The sequence below is a fragment of the Calypte anna genome, chromosome 12 (assembly GCF_003957555.1).
Source record: "Calypte anna isolate BGI_N300 chromosome 12, bCalAnn1_v1.p, whole genome shotgun sequence".
NCBI classification, from domain to species: Eukaryota; Metazoa; Chordata; class Aves; order Apodiformes; family Trochilidae; genus Calypte; species Calypte anna.
This window is the reverse complement of record NC_044258.1, coordinates 3,506,218-3,531,020: the sequence shown is the minus strand read 5'-3', so window position 1 is coordinate 3,531,020 and position 24,803 is coordinate 3,506,218. Positions and strand designations below refer to the sequence as shown.

The following is a 24,803-nucleotide window of genomic DNA, read 5'->3' as shown; positions in this document are numbered from 1 at the left end:
GGCACGTGCCAGGCTGCCCAGGGACTCAGCACGGGAGCTGCTTTGTAATTTATCCTCTGGCCTGATTGCCTGCCTTTCCATAGACGGACAACAAACATAAAAACATTTCTCAGCTGCTTTATATTTAGACTGCTGCTCCTTCAGTATTCATGTGCTCCCTGGGAAGAGCTGCTGCACCTTGACTGCATGGAGGTACCAGCATCTCCCTTCCTGTACACTGAGTTTTGTGTTGACCGAAATCACAGAATTTAGGGCTTGGAAAGGACCTCAAGAGCTCACACAGTCCAACACCCCTGCCAGAGCAGGGTCACCTTCAGGAGGTCACACAGAACACATCCAGTTGGGCTTGGAATGTCTCCAGGGAAGGAGACCCCACATCCTCGCTGGGCAGCCTGGGCCGGGGCTCCCTCACCCTCACAGTGAAACCCTCACCCTTTCCTCATGTTTATCTGGAACCTCCAATGCTCAAGCTTCTATCCCTTGCCTCTTGTCCTGTCTTTGAGCATAACTGAGAAGAGCACCATCCTCCTGGCTCTCTCCCTTTATGCATTTATAAACATGAGTGAGGTCACCCCTCAGTCTCCTCTTCTCCAACCTGCAGAGCCCCAGCTCCCTCAGCCTTTCCTCATCAGGGAGATGCTCCACTCCCTTCAGCACCCTCCTGACTCAGCACTGGACTCTCTCAAGCAGTTCCCTGTCCTCTGAGCTGCTGTGTTTTCCCCTTTGAGCTCTCTGCAGGGCAGGGGTTGGAGTCAGGGGGTGTGTGAAGGCCGAGGCTCAGAGGCTGCCTGAGGGAGAGCTGGAGAGGAGGCTGCTTGTGGTGCGAACTGGTGAGTTTGTGTCCTGCCCCTTGCTTCAAACTATTTGCAGGGATCAAGAGAAGAGCAGAACCTAAATTGCTGAAAAAAATGGGCCCGAGCTGGGCAGGGAGAGTGCGGGGAGGTGAGGTGCAGCCTGGCTGCTGGCAGGCCCAAAGCAGGGCACCATGTGTGACAGGGGGTGGCTGAGCCATAGGACCCGGCTGGGATTGTCACCAGATCCTGCTCTGACATTGCTGAGAGCTGGAAATAGGTGTTTCCTGAAGAGCAGTGGCTGCAGACAACCCAGGAATAGAAATAATAATTTCTTTAAGGAGACCCTATGCCAGTAGCTGCACAGCCATGGTGTTTCTCAGAGCATGGAGTAAGTTACCTGTGGGACAAAGACATTTCCTGCTGCTCAGGGATGGAGAAACCTCTCCTGCCTGCTTGGGTTTAACAGCATAGCTTTAAAAGACAAAAATAATCTGCTGTTGGAGGAAGGGGCAGTTTTTAGTGTTCCTGTCCAGGCTTGCACTTAGAATTGATTTTCTCACCATGGTTACTGGAATTTGTGTGTGTGATGGCTTTGTAAGGACTAAAGAGGATTTGGTAGCCACTGGCACACGATATGTTCCAAGAGCTGGCATGGAAAGATGGTGCTGAGGATGGAAGTTTTCCCCACATATCTGAGGGCAGGCAGGCAGAACCTTGAAGACTGCACATGGGAGGTCTGTATTTAAAAAATGGGCATTGGCAATGTTATGCTCTTAAGATAGCAAGAAATGATTTACTTTATTTAATAGGAGTTGAAGAAAATATGGGACAAAATGAATGTGATTAATTATGTTCTTTGTGAAGTACCGTGCTGTTTCCATAAACACTGTTAATTGATGGTTGCAGGTCTAATATTCAATTTGGTAAACTTATCAAATAGATCCTTTTTAAGCAGTCAGGTGTATGTTGTGCCTTAACACAGAACTCTTTGTTGTAACACCTCCTTCCTCCCTAGCACAGCAGAATTCATTGCAGTGTTTTATATCAGTGCACCTGGGGAGAAGTGCTATAACCTGGTAATTCTCTGTTTACAAGTAGGTACACTGGGCTGGTCCTACAGGAGCAATTCCAGCAGCATTACTGGCAATTATCTCCCTTGTTTCTACGGAATACAAGGGCAACTGGACACCTGCTGTCTTTTTTTTTTTTGTTTTTTTTTTTTTTTTTTTTTTTTTTTTTTTTTTTTTTTTTGTTTTGTTTTTTTGGGTTTTTGTTTGTTTGTTTGTTTGTTTTTGTTTTGTGTTTTGTTTTTTTGTTTTTTTCTCCATTTTTTTTCTTTCTCTCTTTTTTTTTTCTTCTCTTTTTTTCTTTTTCTTGTTTTTTCTTTCTTTCAAAAGGGTGCCTGAAAATGCTTCTTGTACAACTTACATTGGATCTTGCAGGTAGTGATTCATGTGTTTACCCTTGAATTAACTTATCTTCATGATGCCATTTCATGTGGGAGCTGATGTGCTTCTGTGCATGACCCCTGCTGAAATCCGTTAGTCTAAGTTTCAGCCCAAATTTGGTTTAGATATAGTTCTGACAGGCATTTGGGCTTTGTGCTGTTTGGGACTTAAATTGAAACTTTTGTCAGTTTTGGTAGTGGGAAATCATCTCAACTCTTCCTGCTTTTCTGCAGTCAAAACATATTTGAGTTTTGGTGGGTTTTTTTTGAGGTTGTGTGTACACAGCAGGTATGGGCAGTAGAGTGGTACCCAGAGGACTGGTGCATGAAGCATTAAGAATAATGAAGCATAAAGGTTTCCATACATTCATCACAGTATGAAACCAGTGTTAAGAAACATGGGATACTATCAAATATATTTTTTTCCTGTGTTTCAAAGTGACAAATAGTCTTGAGGCCTTAGCATGAGGTTGATACCATTATACTGATAATAATAGCAACCTTGCAGTATCTGAAGGGGCTACAGGAATGCAAGGGCCTGGACTGATAGGATGAGGGGTAATGGTTTTAAATTAGAGAAGGGCAGAATTAGATTGCATGTTAGGAAAAAAATTCTTTACAATGAGGGTAGTGGAAGAATGGAAGAAGTTGCCCAGGGAGGTGGTTGAGACCTCCTCCCTGGAGATACTCAAGGTGAGGCTTGAGGAGGCTCTGAGCAACGTGATCTAGGTGAGGGAGACCTGCTGACTGCTGGGGGTTGGACTGGATGAGCTTCAGAGGTCCCTTCCAGCCCAAGGTATTCTATGATTCTGTAAGCCCTATGGATTTTTTTGGAAGGCCATGCATCCTGTGATGGGTGTGGTTTAATGGTGTTGAGGACAAGGTGTCTCCTCACTTGGACATGAGAAGCAATGTAACAAGACAAGAAATAATGGACTGGGTTGGAAAAAGATTCCTCATGTGCTAGATACAATACAAAGCTGTACATCTGGTAAGAATATAATGAGTAGAATATACATGGATGTTACTGAAAGTGCATTCATGAACTTCTGAGATACAGTTCCATCAACCACTGAGGGATGTCAGCTGTTACTGATTCCTCTGTTTTGTTTCTCTCGTGTAGCAGAACAACCATCCTACTGCAACTACTGCACTGGTATAAGTGTAAGCCAGTAGAGCTGATGTTTAGTAATCAGGAGTACAGCATTATTCACCCACTGCTGCTAACACAGAGAAATTCAAAATTCATATCTGCTGTGGAGCAGGAGGAGAATTTATCCAGATTAGAAGCTCATTGTTTATTACACTACACATGATATGGTACAAAATACAGATTTTAATTTTTTTACTAGAAATTGGAGAGGGTATTTTAGAAAATTCTACCATGGATTGAGTCTTGCTTAAGGGCAAGAAGAGAAAAGTGAAACAGCTGGTCTGATTTTAACACAGAGTGTTTGCTTCTCCTGAAGCTCTCACTGCCCTGGCTGGGATTGTTCCATGGTGACATTTTTCACTAACTGCATGGGAAAGAGACACATATGCAGCTTTTAACTTTCCAGTGGAAGAACTGGAGGTGGATCTTAGCAACTTAGGACAGCATCCTAGGGATCATCTCCTGCCTTGTGGGCTGTGTGATCCCACTACCAAAGTGTGGAAGGAGTCACCCTTCAAACCTTCCAACGTCAGGGAGTTGGATTTTACCATAGTGCAATTTTGTTCCACCACCCATTCCCTTTTCACTTAACAGGATTTACCAGACTTGCTTGTTAGTGGGGCAGCAGTATGAGTCTGAAGGCTTTCAGGCAGCAGTTGTAAAGACTGTAAAATACCTGAGGTGAAGTTTTACAGCTCTTAGTCTTCCTGTAATTGGAAAAAAAAAAAAAAAAAAAAAAAGCGAAGCATCTCATAAATGTTGACCCTTTCAAGCTGACTTGGCTGCTTGGGGTGCAGGAATCTCAATTATGGAGCCCATCCATGACTGATGTAATAGTTTTCTTGCGAGGCAGGTGTGGTCCAGGCTGGTTAGTTCACAGCATCTTTGGATCATCCAGAGACATGAGCTGGCCTGGCTGGAGCTTATGGCTGCTTGTCAAAAGGTCCAGCATCCAAAATAGTATCTCCTTCCCACAGGCTACAGGGCAGAGAGGAATAAATGCTGATTCCTCTCATTACAGCTCTGAGTCAGCTTTCAACTGGTGGTTTTGGCTGTTTCAATTGGCATGACCAGTTTTGTTTCCTGGGCTCAGAGGATCTGGAGTCTACAAATATTGCTGGGTCAGCTTTTTGTAGCTCCCTAGCTGAACTCCCCTATGGACATGGTCCTCTTTCTAAGAGGTCCAACTCTCCCCTTATGCTTCAAGGAGTTCCTGTGATAGCCAGAGACTTGTGAAATGAAGATTGCTGCAAACTAGGAATCTACTGCTGTTGAGCTCTGGTTCTGCATTTCCCACCATGTGCAATAAAAACTTCACATGATTGCTGACGCCATCATTCCAGTGGTACTGAAGCAGCTGTGATGCTGGTTAGCTGCTGGGCCTGTCCAGTGCCAGATTTTACTCATTTTACATATGCTGATGGATTAGTGTCCCACATGTGTTTCAGCAGCAGGCAGGAGAGGTTTGTAAGCTGATTACTCCTGAGTAAAAGGCTGGATCAAAGCAAAACTGGGATGATGCACGAACAGAGAGAGAGGGGAACCAGTAAGGGGAAGGTGAGCAGTTTCTTACCTCCAGCTGAACCACAGTTTCTTGGGATGAAGCCTTAGAGGCAGGGGCTGGCTTTTTGATCAGTAGGACCAGAAAAGATGGTAAAGGAAAGACTTCACTAGGAGCCACTGGGTTCCTGGTACTGTGTCCAGTGGTGCCAGAGCATGCAGCTCTGCTTTTAATGAGGGATTTTAGATGTGTTGGTCACTGCTAGCTGCCTCCTATTCAATTCCCAAAACCTTTAGGGTGGAAGAGATGGATGCAGAGATGCTATTACAACTTCTGTTGCCTTTTAGTAGGAGATTCTACAGGCAATATGTGCAATTGTTATTTGGTTGGTGAAGGAGCATCAACAGACAAAGATGTGGTGCCAGCTCTGAAGGTTTTTTGTTACATGCCAGTCCTCAGTGTGCTGAGTTATCATGAGGTCAAACTCTTTATGTTCATGAAAATCAAACTTCACACCTTTCTCTTCTAATAAGTAAATATTGGTTCTGGTGTGTGACATTGGAGCACTTCTAGCAGTTTAAGTCTGGGAAAAAAAAATTACATCAGTGGGACATTGATCTCTTTCTGTTACTTTTTTATGCTTTTTCCTATTTTCAGTATGTAGGTGACTTGAGTTGATAAGCACAGCTCTAGTGAAGTGGTGAGAAATCCTTGCTTGGCATTGCAGTAGGGAAGCTCTTCCCACAATGTTTTTCTTTTGACATCTTTAAGCTTACCTTTATTCTGACTTTACACATCTCTTTGATTGCTCATTACTAACAGCATCTGTTCCTAACCCTGATGTGCATCAGGGGGCACTTGTCAGTGCCCAAAAGAAAACTTTCTCTGCTGTAGAAAGTTGTTAAGAGATGCTGTCCAGTGCAGTGCAGAATCAAATGGCAGTGCTGTATGCAAGGTGGCCATTAGATTTCCTCACAATGGAAAAGAACAAAAAGACTATTAGACATCACTGTTCTCAAATTAGCCATGAAAATAGCAGTTTTCCTACTGAGCAAGACAGTGGTTTTTGTCGCAGTAGTAAATCAAAATGCAATGCAGTGACCATACTTCTGTAATTGATTTATTCTTTTAATTAGTGCTGTGATGGGCAGGCCCAAGAGCATGGTTTTGCACCAAGTGCTCCTTCCTTCATTCCATTATGCATAACAGCAGAATCCTCCTGCAAGGGCTGTAATTAGTGGTGAAAAGGAATTACTTTTCTCATCCTGAAACTTACCTTGCTAAAATGCTACTGACTGGCTTTGCTGTATTTAATACTCTATCACTTCTTTCAAGAGTCTTCAGCCCAATGGGATTCTTTTGACCCTGTTTAATACAGAGAGTCCAGGAAAACAACCCCTTTGGGGGAAGGCAAATCCCCATCCCTCATCTGTGTGCTGCCACGCACCTTGTGCTGTACTTTGCTGCTGCTCTCCCCTGCTGAGCAGGAGGGGGAAGGCACAGCCCCCAGGGAGCTTGGGCATCCCCAGGCCCCTGGTTGTGAAGCAAGCAAGATGACTCTTGACTCTTGGAATAAGAGCATTTCTTAGCAGAGTATTGCACATCTGTTATGGTCCACAGGGGAACATAAGATCATTCAGGCACAGTAGACTGACATAAAAATCCTGGGAAGCTTGATTAGCCCTAAGGTGGGGCTGAAAGTTTCGTGGCAACATCTACCTGGTGGTTGGGTTTTGTTTTTTTTTTTTTAATTGCTACTCATGACATAAACCTATAGAAACTTTATCTTGAAATGTGCTAATGCCTACATGTGATACAAATAATATTGTTTATAGCACCAGTAATGAATTCTCTCTGAAGTTTTTTTCCTTGAAAAGTAATATGCTCATCTGCATTAAAGATGCTGGAGCCTTAATACAGTTCAACAGAACAACCAGTAACAGGTGTGGATTTCTGTCTTGAGGCAAGTTCTGTGCTCAAAGCAAGGCCTAATCAAATGTATTGATTCTGGTATTGCTCTAGAAAGGTTCAATCTTTTCCCTTTCAAAAAAAAAAAAAAAAAAAATAGTGCTCTTTAATATATGGTTACCTGTCCCTGTGGTAAGTCTCCTGAAATAAAATTAGTTCTTGTGTCTTGCAAGAGGATGTATTTCAGATGGAGTATGATAATTCAGCATGGAAGTTTGACATGGGGTTATAAACCTTGGCTTTTACCCAGTTCTTTGTCTTGTGTTGGGACTGAAAGCTCTGAATGGGTGAGGAGAGGTGGCTTGGCTTACTGCACATGGCTGGGGGGAGGCTCAGAAGCTCTTGGTAAAGCCCTGCCCATTTTGTGGGCTTTTACAGGGAGGTTTCAGTCCTGCTCTTGGCTGGTTTTCTACCCAGCCACGTAAAGCAAAATTTTTCATCCTGAACATGAATCCTAAACAAACAGAGTTTTAAAACTGTTGGTTTTACTTTCTTAGTAATCTGTTTTTATAGAACATTGTCATAACTCCTCATTGCCCAAGTAAAGTAGCTGCCAAGCTCAGAATTGTTGCAGGGGTAGTTGTGTACATCATCTATATATCTATTATATGCCATAATGATCATGAACAATATTTTATTTTGAACATAATTACTTTCATGAGTCAGATGGAAAGCTGGTCCTGAAGATGCTTGTGGAAGCAGCTTTGCATTGAGGGCAGGGTCTCAAGTTGTGCCAGGGGAGGTTTAGGTTGGATATTAGAAAGAATTTCTTTATGGAGAGGGTGATCCGGCATTGGAATGGGCTGCCCAGGGAAGTAGTGGATTCTCCATCCCTGGAGATACTTAAAAAGAGACTGGATGTGGCACTCAGTGCCATGGTCTGGTAACTGCAGCAGTAGTGAATCAAGGGTTGGACTTGATGATCTCTGAGGTCCCTTCCAACCCAGCCAATTTTATGATTCTGTGATTGTGCTGCTTCACTTTTAAGTATGGCTTTGACTGTAAACAACAGAAGAGATGACATGAGAATTTCAGCTAGTTTATTGTTGCTTTAAGAGGGGGGGATAATGGAGAGAATTGAAAATTTCCTGCTGGGCTGAATCAAAGATTTGCTAAAGTCCTTTGAGGACAAGTCACTGACTGAGCTCTGTCTCTGGAGCTGTGCTGCTGCTGGGGCTTGGGGCCCTGCTCTCACCTCAGTGAACAGGAGACTTGGTGGTTGGAAGAGGCACCTCTCCCATTGCCAAGCTGAATGGCATTTCTCTCATGCTTTTATCAAAAATTTCTTCAAAACTGTGGTATTCCTGTAAATGGCCTTCAATTTTTATGAGCTGACAACATCCCACCAAGACTGGTTTGTTGAAAAGCTTCCAACCGAGTCACAAATGAGAAGCCAAGATACTTGGTTTGTCATTTTCCTGCTTGGTGTGTTCCCAGGAGGATAGTGGAGACTGTCTCTTGGGGCTGCAGAGTAAAAGGCAGTGAGTCATTTTGGTGATGCAGATGTTTCCTGGAATCTGGTTTTCCCAGATGTGGACTGACAGATGGGAGGTGATGGCAGTATTTCATTGAGACTTAAAATAATTCAGGGGGGTTTTTTTATTGCTTTGGCTTAAGGACTGGGGTTTGTTTGGTTTTTGGATCAAGGTTTATTAGGATGGTACATGTTCCTCTTGGCCTCTCTGCTTGCAGTGGAATAACAATAAACACTGCTATTAGCAAAGTCATTTCTGCTTCTATTTACTCTGAGTTATAAGAATAATGTGTTTAGCCATATTTCCTACTGAGAATGAAGTTCCTGGGGTCAGGAAGAAGACAAACTTATATTTCAATGGGATGTGTAGGTTCTTATTTAGTTGTTCTCAAGATGAAATATTGGAAACCAGCCAGAGATAGGAGGAGAAGTCTTAGAGAAAGTTGCACAGCACTTACCACATCACTTATATAACTTAGATATCTAAATGGAATTAATTGGGTTTAAAATAAAATACTGTAGCACAGAATAAATTATATATGGTTTAGCCCCTTCTTCTTTAAGAAATAATATATATTGCCAGATATATTTTCATCTTTCTCCTTGTTTCAGCAGTGATGGTTTCATTTCTTTTGCTTGGGTGAAAAGGAACCAAAATAATACAAAGCTCCTTGGCTTGTGGTTACAGTGTAAGCAGAAATGTTAAATATTGATCCAAAGCTCTGCCTTTTAAAGAATGCTTAAAGAAAACCTAATGTTTTATTTTGAACTACAAGCAGCACTTTGTTTCAGCAGCATCTTCATTCAGCCCTGCCAAGTGTTCATTGCTCAAGTAAAATTCACCATCACTGAATAACTCTTCAAAATTTACTGCAGTAAATCTTAGCCTTGAAAATGCAAATTTAGCATTTGCAAAATTAAGCAACTTTTTTACCTTTGGAGATCCTAAAAGTAGAAGGGCTGATGGTCCTTTTTCCCCCACTTTTGGTGTCCTGGAGCTGGGGGAGCCCTTGGGTCCTGGCTGGGAGCAGCTTGCCAGGGCCCAGCCCTACCCTGCAACTGTCTGAGCCTGCTGAAGGTTCTGGTGAGCTGATGGAGAGGGAGGGAGGTATCACTGAACCACTTGTCTCATTAATTTTTTCATTACTCAAGGGGATGCATAGGTGAGTTCATTTCTCTTCCTTCCCTTGTGCTCCTGTAACTTCCAGGTCTAAGGTAATCATGCAGAAAAAGCTGATTTGTTTAAAGTTCTCTTTTGTGTATGAGAATATGTAAGTGTATCTAAAAACCTAACAACTTAATGCAACCAGACAGGCCTTAAAAAATGAAGCAGTAATGCTGTGTCAGCTTTGAATTGGATGCTAGAATTTAGCTTTGTGCCAATCATTTCTGATGTCTCTGTTCTGCTCCATTTTGTGTGCATTCAGAGCTATGTGAGGATGGGTGTCAGACTGCTTGTGCCAGGAGGGCAGGGTGCCAGGGGGGAAATGCAGACCACTTCTCAATTATTGCACATGGACATATGTTCATTTATTTTGGATAAAATAAAGTACTACGGCTGAAAGTAAAGCCATTTGCTATCAGGCCTTCATTAGCAGGGACTGACAAAATGTCATCTGTTAAATATATGTTTTAGAGCCCTCTGGGTGTAGTTCTGGGGGGTTGTTTTCCCATTCTGTTGGTTTACAAAATCTTTTTAATATGAAATAAAATCCATCTATTGGTAACAGTGATGGCATTAATACCCATTTTCTGGGAGCTCCCTTAGAGCTGTGTGGCTCTTTGTAGGGGTGGGCTGGCTTGTGCTTTTACAATCATCCTTTGAGCTTGAAAATAAAGATAATATTACAGTGTGTAATGAATAGAGGGGAGAAAAAAGGCGATTTTTTGTACCTATATTTACCATAGATTGAGTTGATTATGATCCCTGGATATGAACAGTGTTTGCTTCTTGGCAATAGACTTACGAAACTTTTAATAGCCATAAGTTTTTCTACTGCCTTTGGCATAATACACAAGCTGTCAGTTGAAGTTAGTGTGATAAGAAGTGGGTCTTTATTTTTATTTTTCAATCAAACTAGGGAAGGGTCTTTAGTTCTTAAAGAAAAATATTTGCCTTTTATTTTGAGGAGGTGAATTTGGTTCCAGTTTATTGTCCCTTATGTGCTAGAGTTTGCAAGTAAATATTGGTTGCCTTTTTACTTGGGTTCAGATTATGAGATGGAATGGGTGTTTTGAGGCTGTTTTGCCCTGGAATCTCCTGCTTTGCTGTATTTAAGGTTTCTGTAGCACTGGGGCTGGATTGGTTTTGGGGTGGGGAAGGAAAAGAATTGGCCAGATGGTCAAATGTGTTCTGGATTTTGTTTGTTCATGAACTCTTGGGTGTGTTAACCTTCTGTTTCTCTTTGGAGAAGGAAACGTTGGTATGAATGACATAAATTTGTTTATTTCAAAAATGATGGGGATAGGGAGAGGCTTTGTTCTAGTTTTTAATGATAAAATTTTCACCTTGAGAAAAATATGCCCTATGGAAGCTTCTGTAACATCAACATACATCTAATTTGGTTTTGCACAATTACATAATTCAGCCAAGCATGGTTTTTAAATATTTGAAAATATTTTTATTTGCAAATCTTAGCTCCTTCTGAGTAGTGCCTAATAAGTCTAGAGATAAGATTCCTAAAATTATTTGCCTATGAACTCTTCAACTAAAGAGTCAAGAAAACCTACAAAAGGAATAAAAAGTAGCTGATCTGCTTCTAGAATGTCAGAACCTGGTGTTACTCACTTGCAAACATGGAACATAAATCCTGTGTTATTCCATGTTTACAGAAGGTCTTCCTGGAGGGTTGGGAGAGTGTCAGCATGTATTTTGTATTTTACTATTGCATTTACTGATTTCAGCTGTTAACTGGTTTTAAACTTCCAGTAGGTTTGCTCTAAACCTAAGTAGATTGGTTTCTTTTTTAAATGTTGCATTAGTAGGGAAAATACAAGCAGCTTTAGGAAAACTAACTGAAATACAAAGAGAGAATGAATCAGAAGGTCACTATTTTTAGACTACTTGACTTATAAATGCTAATATTAATTTTGTCCTAACAGTTTGTTTATTACTTTGCAGGTCTGAAGGTGAAAGCTCAAGAAGTCTAAGGTATGTGCAGATTGTATTCTTGCTGTCTTGATAAAGCAATAGAAACAGATTTATTTAGTGCCTTTTTTCTTTAATTGGTTCTACTTAGCATGCCATTTGTATTTTAAATAAATAAGATCATCATTTAAATAAATAAAAGATCATCTACCTTAGAGAAGTTCAGCAATAGATAACATGACATTTCTTGAACACTTCTATCTCCAATACGGTTAAAAACTTGTATCTTTTGGTAATTGCAAAAAATCATTTATAGAGAGTTTCAATTGTTTCAGCTGTTGCATTGGCCAAGCTGTGAGCCAGCTGCCTGCCAGTTTTTGTGGGCAAAACCTGTGTTGGGGAGAAGTTCATGTGCTTGTTTCTTGGAGTCTGCTCTTCTGTAGGTGACAGTGAGACTCCACTGAGTTGTTATTTCAATACTCAATATGCACTTGAATTCAGAGAATTTAAACAATGTAATCACCAGTTCTTTCATTTAGTATTTTATATTAATTTAGTATTCTATTGTAGTATTGTATTTTATATTCATTTAGGTTTTTATACTTGGTACCTCAAGGGCAGGGTTTTTTTTAAACTTACTTTGAAAGTGTGGCTGTGTGAGTGAAACTTACAGAGCTTGTGAAAGTGCTCTGAACAGGACTGAAATAGTTTCTAAGTACAATCTTGAATCCAAATGTGTTTCACTTCCATTAGACTGTTACAATTAAGCAGACAGCTTGATTCTCAAGGAGTGTGACCAATGATAACAAGGGCTGAAATATTTGCAATATGGTGACCATGATACCCTCCACCTCATTTTGGGCATTGTCAGGACTCTGCATCTAAAGACATTGTGGTCTATTTCTTTAAAAATAAAATAAAAAAGGGCACTGACCTGAAACTAAACTTGTATGGAAGAAGTTGATGGCACATTTGAATACACAGCAACTGAACTGAGCTAAATCACCAGCTGCCCTATGTAAGATTGTAGTAAGGTGCCTGCATGTTATTCCTTGGGTTGTTTTAACTCCCAGTTGAGTTGCTGATGTGCTGGCAAGCTGTGGAAGGGCTGGTGCTGATCTGCAAACCACCTGGCATGTGCATTTACAGCACTGGAAGTGAGGTGACATTTCAGCCTCTCACGATCCTTGGTGGGAGCTGCTGAGGCTCCTGTGGGTTTGGGATGTTCAGGTGGGGTTGTGTGGCCTCCCTGCTGCTGGTGAGAGTGGGGTTCATCTGCTAGAGACCTCATTTCAGATTTTTGAAGTAGTGTCTAGGCCCAGCTGAAAGCTGGTTACTTCAGATCTGGTTTGGGTGCAGAAGATGAAACATTAATAGAACTCTGGCCCTTGCTCCTAGCACACATCTGAATAATCTGGGTTTATTTCATTTCAGGGGCATATGTTATTTGAGTGAGCAGCTAAGGCACTGGGCTGCCAGGCTGCTGGAGTAATGGTAGTAAGTTCTGCCAGAGAATTTCTACACCTTAAAGGAAGGCTCAGCTCAGAGCTGGTGTGTCTGGAGGAGCTGGCAGTCCAGCACAGGGCATTTTTCTGCTGTATCCAGGCTGCAGGGCTGGGAGGTGGAACTCAGCAGCATGTGTTCTCTGCAAGCAATCAGCATGAGTCTTGGAAGGCTGATATAATCTGTTTGGAGGCTGTTCACTGAATTAATTTTGTTATTCAGCATGAACTGGAGTTACTCCAAGACAGTTCCAGACTTCTATGATAGCCTAAAATTAGGCTAACAGATGAGTGCTGGAGCAGGCAACTCAAGCAGGAGGCAGAGATACAAACCTCTCCAAGTGCTCCTTCAGTCCTGCCCTTCCATGCTCTCTCTTGAACTGTCTTCAGAGCAGAGGTGGAGTGTCACAGATGAGGGGCTTTTGTTTCCTCCTGCCTAAAATCCTGGTCAGTTTGCTCTTTAGTTATGTTCAAGTAGCTTCTTTACCTTGTGGTTAATTTGCTTCATATTATTTGCTTTTATTTCTGGCAAATGAAGATGAAATGCAATCATGACAAATTGAATTATGAGGTCAGTCTAGGGGAGAGTGCTTAAACTCTGAAGAAATCATCATTCCTGCTCACAAAAATATCACCAAAACACCTCCAAATTAGTATGCTGAGTATCCTGTGCCAGTGTCTTCTGCCAAACTGTTCAGCTGAATCCATGAAATAGTCCAGTAAGGAGCTGCAAGGAGGTGAGAAGCCAGGAATAAATGCCCTGTCTCAGCATTAATTGGACAGATACTATCTTGACTGAGATGAGGGCTTCAGTTTGCAGTTAATAAGCAAAAGTATCAGTATGGATTGTAATGCTGGGCTCCAACTAGCATTAGCACTTAAGTTAAAGGGATTATTCAAAATAAATTCTGAGATGCAACCATTTGTTTTTTACCTCTTTACTGTCAGGCAGTTGTTTGTAGATCAGATGGCTGATAATCTGACATGTATTTCTCAGTCTCTAGAAACCTATATCCTCAATTATCTCAGCCTGAATGGCAGATCAGTGGCTTGTGACATCAAAGCAAGATGATTTCTCTCATGTCCAATGCCACAGAGGTATTAGGTGAGGCAGTGCAGTGATCCCTTTTCTCTTTGCATTCCTAGCAGCTGCAGAGAGAGGAGCTCAGTCTCTTGCTCTCAGTGTGGGTCAGAGCTGGTGCTGGAGTGCCATGGGCATGGACCTGGAGAGCAGGGCTGCTCTGACCAGCCCCAGCCTGCTGCTTTTTTTTTTTTTTGCTTGGTTTGTCTCTGCCTTCCCTCCCTTCCCCCCTAGAGCTGTGGTACATAGGTGGGACCACAGGAGCCTGGTGCCAAGCTGGTTGGTGTGGGTGGGACTGGGAAACCTTGGGGCAGCTCAGTCTCACACGGCTGAGTGAGTGTAATCAGAGTCTAGACCAAGACTTGTTTTGGAATAGCTGTTTTTTCTGCTTCTGGAATGAAATATCTTGTACAAGTCATGCCCAATTTTATACTGTTGTTCAAAGTTACTGCCTCGTTGGATTTGTTTTCAGTAGCTTTAAAGCTGCATCACTTGTCATAGGGATGAAAATACAGACAAAAGGTGTTTTGAAGAGCTCTAAAATGCAATGAACACTGAATCTAACTATGCAGAGATGAGCTCAATGCAGGAAAGCAATAGGATTCTAGGTATCACCAATGATGAAACATAATTTTTTTTTTCTTGGCTTTCTCATTGTGCCAAAAAATAATAAATTATCCTTTCTCTTGTGCAAGCCCTTAAAATTCTTCCTGCCCCTAAAATTGTTGTGTTGTAATAAACTAGCATCAGTTTTCTTTTGGTGAAGGCCATGTAATTTTCATGCCTAAATGAATAGATTTTCTAAATCTATTAAAAGTGATAAATTGCTTTGAACATTTTGCATTCTCGGATGTAGTGATCATATGAACAGTGTGAGCTATGAAATTGTCAGTGCAATGGTCCTTTTTAATTAGCTGTCTTTATTCACATATTTTCAGTAGAAAATGCAATTTGTTTCACGAGCAATTTTAATATTTAGCAGTATGACCTGACAGCTACAGATAAGGATGTATAAATGTGGTATAATCTATCATATCAAAGTCTGCAAGGATACCGTGTCTCAGGGTTTAGTAACTAGATATTCCTCTTGCCTCTACTATGGACTTTGTGTGCTTAATGAATCCAAGACAAAAGGACAGAGGGTTCAAGCAGTGTGTGAGGTACAGAGGGACTCAGATCAGTAACCTCCAAAACCTGCCCAGAAACAACACCTATTCTGTTCCTTCTTTTTGTGGAATCCCAGACTGGTTTGGGTTGGGACCTTAAAGATCATCTTGATCCAACCTTCCTGCATGAGCAGGGACACCTCCCAGTGGACCAGGTTGCTCAGGACTGGTTTAAAGGCATAGGATTTCATTAAGCATTTCCCCAGATATTCCTCTGCAGCTTTTTTTTTTCCAGTAAAGTAGTTGAGATGGAATACATTTGAGTAAGCTGCTCATCATAAGCATCCCTGCCTTTCTCTGCAGCACAGGGCACTGCTCAGCCCTTGACCCCACAGCCCTTCTCTGCAATCAGACCTTCATCTGCTGGCAGACCACTGCAGTTGACCTGTCCTCTTTTTAGGATTTTTTTGTTCCTTCCCAGCTGCATGGTACAGGAGAAAACAAGTGCAAAGTGGGGTAAGCTGTAAGTGACAGTACTGCATAAAAGCAAGAGCTTCGTGGGGTTCCAGAACTGAGAGAGGCCAAGGCTACTGGCAAGAAGTGTGATGTCCTGTGAATACCCAGGGAATTTAGGAAATAGGTGAATGGAGAGAGGGGAGCTGGGAGGATAGCTTAAAAAAGAAGAAAACCCAAGGGCAGTTGAAGTACTAGCTGTGGAGAAAAGACAAGTCTGAGTCTAATTCTCAGTATGTAAATAGATGGAGGATGTGGAAGGTTTTGTGCCTGTTGAGGGGGATGCAAAAAGACTAATTATTTGTAAAGAAGTACATTAGATTAAACAGGGAAGTAATTGTCTGATTTACTTCAGGAAAGAATTGTAGGCTCTCAGTCTGATGCTGGGTGGGAGGGATGGCTCTTAAACAGACCTCAGCAAACATCAGGAACTGGGCCAGGGAGAATGGGGAGCAGGGAGCAAAGTTGTGTTGGTTTTCTTTTTGTTTTACCCCAGTAAATCTATTTTAATGGTGTGACTCAGCTTCCTCTCCTAGAACCTGCAAAGTACAGGTTTGGGGAAATTAAAGACAGGCTGTACAACTAATTTTCCACTTCAAGAGTATTGCTTTGCAGTAGAAACAGCTACGTGTAAAGTGGGCCTTTTCTGAATGGTTTTAATCAGTCCATGAAGAGTTTTCTGCAGCTCTTAACCAGTCCTTAAAATGTCTCAAATCACCATTTGATATTAATTTAAAAAAAAAATAATAAATCCTCCAATAGATTTCAACATAAATATCAGGTGACCCTCTACAATTGAGTGAAGTGGGTTGAGTTTCCAGAAATAATATACATGGAAACACCTTTTAGTATCTGAGCTAGCTGTGGAGCTGCCAGTGGCTTTAAAAGTACATAATCTCAGTCTGAATTTCAGCATGTGAGGACAGCAGTCCATCCATCAGGTTTTCCAAACTGTATCTATGTCATCTTATTGGGAAATAAGATTGGCAGAACTTATTCCTATTTCTTAAAGATCTGTCATCCTGTGCAATTCACAATCAGATGGCAAGTGTGTGTGACATACATGCAGTGTGTGTAACATATATACATTTCCAGGAGTTTGAGGTGGAATTGACAGAGCAGTCTCAGTACAGAGTGCTCAGATCACTGCTCTCTTTGTGATCTCTGAATTCCCCTTGGGCAATTCACCCACACCATCTGCTCTCTGTGTACCCACAGCCAAGTAGTTTGGAATTAAGTGACTTCCTTGGGATAACTACTTTTATTAATAGAATCCCAGACTGGTTTGGGGTGGAAGGGACCTTAAAGCTCATCCATTCCCAACCCCCTGCATGGACAGGGACACCTCCCACAGCCCAGGGTGCCCCAAGCCCCATCCAACCTGGGCTGAGACACTGCCAGGGATGGGGCAGCCACAGCTTCCTTGGGCAACCTGGGCCACGAGCTCACCACTCTCACAGCAAGGAATTTCTTCTTAATGCCTGACCTAAATCTTCCCTCTTCCAGTTTAAAGGCATTGCTCCCTGTTCTATCACTCAATGCCCTCATAAAAAGTTCCTCCCCAGCTTTCCTGTAGCCCCTTTCAGGTACTGGAAGGTGCCCTAAGGTCTCCATGGAGGCTTTGTGTTCAAGCTGAACATCCCCAACTCTCTCAGCCTCTCTTTGTGCTTCAGTTTTGGACTGTGAGTTACTGGATTAAGTGCAGCAGATACCCCTCCATGTAATGCAAGGCTGCTAAGGCAGAGGATGTGCCACAGCAATCTCCTTGAAGTGAGGATGACTGAATAGAGCAGCACAGCACTGCCAGCACTTCTGTGACTGGCTCCAAGCCCCAGGAGCCCTCTCCAGGCAGCAGAGCTTTGTGCTGAGCTGAAAACCTGACAGAGGAGGAGCAGAGAGAGGGCGAGGGACCTGTTCCACTGGGTCAGCCACACAGCACTGAGCAGATCTTCTCCTTTCAGTCCCAATGGCTTGCCCATGAGATTTAAGCTGCAGCCCTGTGTTTAACTGTTCACTTCAGAGACCTTTTGGGAAATTAGTGAAATGTAAGTTCTAGCTGTAGATTAAATGATAAAAGTAGTGAAGGCCTAGGGATGCAAGCACTAGTGTATGGGCATTTTTAAAAGATGAGTAATATTTTCTGAGTAGATCTTCTCTTTACTAACACACATTTCTTGCTAACATTTTAGAATTAGATGAAGCTGCTACTAATAAACAGCTGTAATTTTTTTTTTTCAAATATTGTTGGAGCTGATTAAAACAAATGAGGTCTATAGTATCTGTTTCTGAAATCTTGTGCCAGCATTCCTCTTTATATGCAACTAGAATATCTGCTCCACTAGAGGAGTACAGGCTTATCTGTAAGAATTAATACCAGACTTGTTTTATTTTCCCCCAAGACTTTGTATTACAATTTTATCTTGGAAATGGTTTTATGAAATGGTATGTGAAGGATTAGTAAGACGTACTAAAGTGAATAATTGGTAGAACTGCAAGTGCTCAAACTTTCTCATAACTGTTTCTGTAGCTCTGGTGTTGCTTAGAACTTGTCCATAAAGGCTCTTCAGGCCTGTTAGTAGTTTAATTTTTTGACTAATGATAAATCATTAGGCAATTGAAAAACCTTTCTCAGATGCAAAGCAGCAATAATGTTGTATTGATGCTTGTGTGACCACTCAGAACTTAACTTGGAATTGGGAGAGGGACTGGAAGGGCGAAAAACAAAGCTGGTAAATAACAATGAAATCCACTGTCAAAATCTGTGGTAAATGTTTGAATGGTAGTAAAATAGGTAAACTCTGTATTATTGATAAAGAAATTGACATAAATTGATAGTCAAATTCAGTGTGTGCTGTGAGTGGGACTGAAGTGCCTTCACAATACAGTGTGAACATAAATGATGTTAATGGTGAAAGGCTTTGTGATTAAACAAGAATATTTTGCTCTCTCTTCTGTTGCTCCAGTAAGGCTTGTCTCTGCAAAAAGTGGTAAGCAGCCAACAACTTGTGTCAAGCAGAACAATTCCCTCAGATATTGCTCTTTTTCTGCACAACCTCAGTTGTCAGGGGTTGGGCTGGTGGTGGTCCTGCCCCATCAGCCTGCTGAGGAAAGTCACGAGTTTCTTTGCCAAGGGAAATGGACAAATGGAGGCTTGGATGGTGTTTGTGACACACTTGCCAGGTTGGAAAGCAGAAGGTGCTACTGGTTCATGCAGCCAGGTTAGCCAGAGCTTCACATCCCTGCTCTTAGTGCTCTCACACATCTGAAATCACCATGGGGCCTCCACCCTCTGCCCTGCTCCTCCTGCTGGGACCTGATTCTATCAGAGATTTGGAGTGGTTACAGGGAGCAGAACATGACCATGTATATGCTTTAGTCAGCAGGGAGCTATTGTCTGAGTTCTGTAATACAGTTTTCACAAATTTTTCAATTCTTTTTCCTTTTACTCTTAAGCATATCAGCATACAATAGCAAAGCTTTTTCCTCAAGTAATTGCATTTGGTATAGCAAAAGAACTTGGCAGTGTCAGTGGTGGCATTTTAGGCACTTGATTGTGGGGAGAGGAATTATGGAAATAGATTGTATAAACTGCAGCTAGACCATCAAGTTTTCCAGGTGATACTGAGTGCCTTCACTTTTTTAAGTACCCAATTTAGGGTGTTTTAAAACTTTCTGATCTTCCAAAAAGGTTGAGTGTATACTTCAACAATTGGTCTAAGTGTTTCAAATTACATCTCTGACTTGCCAAGCAGAATTACTAATCCATTTCAAAAAGCCCTTGTCAGGCCATTATTGTTAGTTAATCAGAGTGGCATTTTAGCATTGAGCAGCTACAATGATAGATGTTGTACACAGAAAATTTCAGGAAGTTAACAGTGAGAAGCATACACTTTATTTCATAAGGCTCCTATTGAGCCTTCTTTCTAACATTCTTGGTTGGAGGAAAAATAACAAGAGCAATACTGTGGGGGTTTGGAGGCAGTTTAATCAAGAAGTGAGTTAATTGAGTTCTATTTCTTAGGCAGTACAGCCAAGACTGTATGATTGCCTTGAAGTATGTGGAGCTGCCTGCTAGTGGTAGCTAGAGGGAGGAAGATGGTTGAAGGGACCTCTTGAACCTGAGTCTTCCTGAGACATCCATGGTTTTGTACTTCACGGGGTAAGGTTTTTGGTTTTGTGGATTGTTCTTCAACATGTTGAAGAAACAAAATGTTCTGTGACTCAAGAGCTTCAGGTACTGCAAATGATTCTAAACATCTCATCCATGACACTGACTGTTTTGTAGGCAAAGTGGTCTGCATGGAGTGGGGCTTTTCTGCCCCGTAACAGGCTCAATTGACAAGGAAATACAGGAGCATTGTACTGGTAGGTGAATTAAAGGGAAAAGGGCTGAATTTTTTGCCATAGTTGTGTAAACACAGGCAGGTATGTGTTTGCAATTTAATGAAATTTTTGCTTCAGGCAATGCTATACTAATATTTTGACTTCTGAATTACTGAGATTCCCCTTATTCTACTGAAAAGTAGAATTAAGTCTTGTTTAAAAACTGATGCCATCCAGGTGGATGAACCAGCAGATGTAAGCATTTTGTATTAAAAGGCTTTCCACTGGAAATAGCCAGCTGTGGTTTCTGTAAGTTTTGAAGTGCTGATTGTGCTCAGTACAATTCTCTTGACAGGCTGACAGTCATTGAATTTGCAATCTCAGAAAGGCAGAGCTTTGTAAGTGGTTTTACATTAATTCAGTGCAGATAATTTTTCTACCCAGTTCTTGAAGGAGTTGTTCACAGAGTCCCTCTGCAAGATAAGCCTTGCTCAACCTGCAACATGTGGAAAAAGTGACTCAGTAGGCTGAGTGCTTGTAGTGCCACAGAATTTCTGCTGTGTGTAGATAAAGTAGTTGGAATTTCCTTCATGATTTTGACCTCCTTTGGTAATTCTGAGTTGCTTTTGGTTTTTGACTTGTAGAATTCACATGAAGAGCTGGCTAAATCTAGGGGATAGAATATGAAGATGAAAAAACATAGAAGAACTGCATGCTTTGTAATATCCTTTAAGGACTTTGATTAAAGTTGGTTCTGTAACATCTGCTGGACAGTTCATAATCACCTGACTGAATTCCTGTTTCTATGCCTTGACTTCAGTCAAGCCAAGCAGGAGAGGTCTGCAGTTTGAGTAGAATTTAGTGTATCCATTGGCTGTTTAGTGGGACAAGGAGAATTGCTTCTCAGTGAACAAGTGTGTTAGCAAGGTCCTGCTGTGCAGCTTTTGCCAAATGAAGTTGATTTTCTTTTTTTTGCTTCTCTTTAAATCTGCTTTTCAGAAGAACGTAGAGTGTGATGTGCCCTTGTGATACAAAGCTCTCCCTGGTCTGCCATGGAGGCTGAGATGGGCACTTACTGAGCTGCACATGCAACCAGCTCTGAGGGTTGAAACAGAAGAGAATTCAACAGAATTCTGTTGAAAACAGAATTGTGGCACTGGGAGACCAACAAAACTTCAGTTCTGCTGCAGATGTTGCAGGAATTCTGTAAGAGGACAGAATATGACCTAAAGTTGGTTTGAAATATGAATTTAAGCTACTGTTGGCTGGCTGGTTGTTTTTTAAGGGAGACATGGTTATTCAGATAACCTTGTGAGGACAGGAATAAAATCTGACTTTAGGAACAGAATTAACTAGCATATGTTTCTGTCCAGAACACTGAAATTAGTCTACACCAACTATTGGAAATCCATGTGTATGTACAGACTGATAGGATCATGAGTTGGAGGCAGTGTGTCCTATTAATGATTTGCCTCTGTGCACTGATGGGAAAAAAAAGAAACCCAACTTCCTTGCATGAAATCTGTTTCTTTCAGAAGAACTCATATGTTGGACCCATACAGACAGGATTTAAAGCCAAAGGTGCCTTTGGTTCAGATGTACTGCAGCAGGTTTTATGTAGTGGTCTCCACACTGAAAACTTAAACCAAATAAGAGAAGTTTCAAGGTTGTTTTGGGGTTTTTTTCTGATGCTATTGGTTTATGCAAGTAGTCATGGTTAGACTAATTCTATGCAACAGGAAAACATGCACCAAAAATAGCTGTGTAAAAACCTTCAAAGGCCCTTTTTTACTTTTTGCTTTTTAAGTGTGCATTCTAGGTAGTTTTATGCCTCAGTGTAATTCAAGGTTGATTCTTTGATTATGATTTAAGTATCAGGTTCCTCATCTGAGCTATTTTTCTGATGTTTTTGGAAGTATTCCAGTAGGTGCAATTGGAAGTAAATAGTAGGTGGAGCAAGCAAGATATTATTAGAGGACCTTATCTTATCTATAAGATATTATAGGGGATATTATTAGAGTATTAGAGGACCTGAGAACAGCTTAGTATGTTAATAAAAACATACAGACAAAAAGAACATTTTAAGTTATCACAGTAAAGAAGAAAAAAATATCCTAAGATCTGCATTAGAAGTAATTGTGTAAGCTTCATTTTCAATCCATTCCACTCGTGGTGTGCACTTGAAGGCAGATGAGTAAACTGGTGAGCAAAAAATTCTTAAGAGAAGTGTAACATTGCTGAGCTTGGATGAATGGTGGAGTGTAAGTGCAGAGATCCTCATACCCTAGGTATGGAAGTAGAGGCCAAGGAATTCTTTGGGTTTTGTGGATGTATTACTCATTTCTTTAATTTATCTCCAGGTTGCTGTGGCCACCAAACATTATACAGAGACAGGAATATGAGAACAATAGTTATATTACTAGATTTTTGTGCTGTATTGATTTTTAGGTGGTAATTGTAGTAACAGAATCATTTCCCAGATGATTTCCAATTCTCCTGGCATTGTGCTAACTTCTGTGAATGAAACTGTAGGTCTTGCCTGCATTTCAAATGCAGTAAGGAAGCCTCCATGGATGCTTTTTATAATTAAAGCACAGTGAAGGCTGTAAAGGCTACTGTGACTTCTTCAGTAGAAATTACTAACTGAAGGCTTTAACCTTTTGTGCCTCTGCTTTGCCCTATCATTAGGTGTCTTCTGCTGGGGTTAAGAGGAGAAAGTAATGCTCTGTAAGTTGTCTGCATAACTGCTGCCCTCACTTGCTGAAATCCCGTATTGACCCCACTGCCTCATCCATTGAATGGATCTCTAAATACCTGTCAGGCAGTCTTGCCTAATTTCTGCCATTGATTTGGACTCATTACTGTTTTGTTGCCTAAATCAAGCACATTACTTGGGATACCCCTGTAATTTCCTTGTAATAGTTAACTTTATCAGGGGATTAAGATCCCTCCTCTGAATTTTAATGCATGAAACAGTATCTGTATACAAAATCAGAGATTGGAGACAGAATTATCACAGCTGCACTAGATACATTTACTGTATGACAAGTAGAAAGTCTTCTGAAGATAAATATTAACTCACTTGTTCCTCATTTCAGTCAAGTTTTATTATAACCTGTTGTGAGTGCTGCAAAAGGGATGAATGGTGTCCCAGAGTGAAGTTTTGAAGGGTTTTAAGAGTACAGTTAGAGAATGTTCTCTGTTTAACTTGTTTTTCAGTTTCTTCATGTACTTTTGTTTAATATGCAGTCAAGTTTGCTGTTTTATAAGTGGTAAAAGACTGAAGCATATCACTCAATGATAAAATGAACCTTGAAAATCACTCAGGTCCTTCCTTTCTAGATACTGCAAACCAATCCTATGCCTGAATTAAGATGATTGAACATTGCTTAGTTTGGGGGAAAAAGCTGTGCCTTTGTGCCCAAGCAAATATCAAAAATCCATCAGGAAGTCATTTCAATCACTAAGCTCCTAAAAACCTCCTCAGCACTGATGCATAAATTTAAGCAAGTTTCCAGTCTGTGGTGAGGCTGAGGCTTTCAGCTCACACTTTGTCATTTAATATGTACTCAGAATATACCAAGATAAACTTGGCTTGCCCGAGATGTCACAGCTCTTTATTTTTTTTTATAATCTCTTCCTCTCGCCTTTGGTTTGAAATGAACTTCTTTGAAAATCCCTGCTGTAAGTGACCTCCTGACCAATGTGTGTCTCTGCAAAAATGACAATGGGCTTTTCAGCAACACAGCTAAGGAGGACTGAACACCACCAAGATAACATTAGCAGAGTCTCTGAGCATTGCTTTTATCTGCTGAAAAGGAGTATTTGACTTTGAAGAAGTTGGTCTGCTGTGGAAATGAACCACTGTGTTATTTGTCATCCTGTGGCACTGAGATGTGCTGTGCCTCCTGCAGGAGCTTTAATTGCTATTGCTCCTCTGCATACAGAAGATGTAATGTGGTTCCTTGGAGAATTCTTTCCACAACATCCTTCACAATTTAGGAATCTGGATCATTTAACTCTTATGTATAGACCTTGGAGAAGATTCTCTGGGAAAAGGTATTATCACTGAGTGATGTTCATGCTATATGGGAAGGAATTCCTGTTGCTGTAGGGTCCTGAAGAGAAGCTGGGCCAACTCCTCTCACTTCAAATGATACCATGTATAGGCTTGCCTTTAAACTCCAAACCCATCTAGGCCCACTTTGTGAGATTCATCTTGCTTTGAAACTCAAAGCCAAAGTCATTTTTCCAAATCTGGGTTCTTAGACCTAGAAGAGGTAGCATCACTCTCCTTTAAGGCATGGCTTGGCAGGCAATACAAGTAAGAGAGAACTTGTTCAGACTGAGAGTAAAGCTACTAAATGAACAAACAGTTGGTAGCTCCTTGGTCTTTTGTTGTAGCTCCCAAAATAAAAAAAAAAAATTAAAGAAAAAATATGAGAGAGCTGACAGACCAAGGAAGCTCATGGTTAAATGGTGGACTCTGGAAATATGACTGAGGAGTGCAGGAGCCCAGTGCCAGCTTTTCCATTATTCCTGTGTTCTGTTGGGAAAAGCAAGGGGTGCTCTGTTTAAGTGTTTTGGCCAAATCTGAAGACAGCTGACTTTAAAATTTCAAGGCTAAGTGAACAATGCTGTAATTTCTGGATTCACTAAGTATCTGTTTAAACCTTGTTTCATGCAGTGGGAGAAAGTTTTCTTGGATATGCTCATGAAGTGATCAAGATGGAGGAGGTTTGAAGAGGAGTTGGTGCTGATGCTGTGATTTCAGAGTACAGAACTTCTGCTGGGTTATATTGTAAAAAGAAAGTAGAGAAATAATTTAAGGGAGATCCCCCATTGCATTTCAA

At 41.2% G+C, this 24,803-nt stretch overlaps 1 protein-coding gene across 3 annotated transcripts in view; it reads left to right on the top strand.

The window, feature by feature from the left end:
* IQSEC1 (IQ motif and Sec7 domain 1) overlaps positions 1-24,803 on the top strand; it is a 329,109-nt gene that overhangs the window by 59,124 nt on the left and 245,182 nt on the right. For all 3 annotated transcript variants that reach the window (XM_030458205.1, XM_008498935.2, XM_030458207.1), the window contains exon 2: positions 11,459-11,488. In XM_030458205.1, the coding sequence (XP_030314065.1) occupies positions 11,459-11,488 (30 nt within the window). The remainder of the gene's footprint in view (positions 1-11,458; positions 11,489-24,803) is intronic.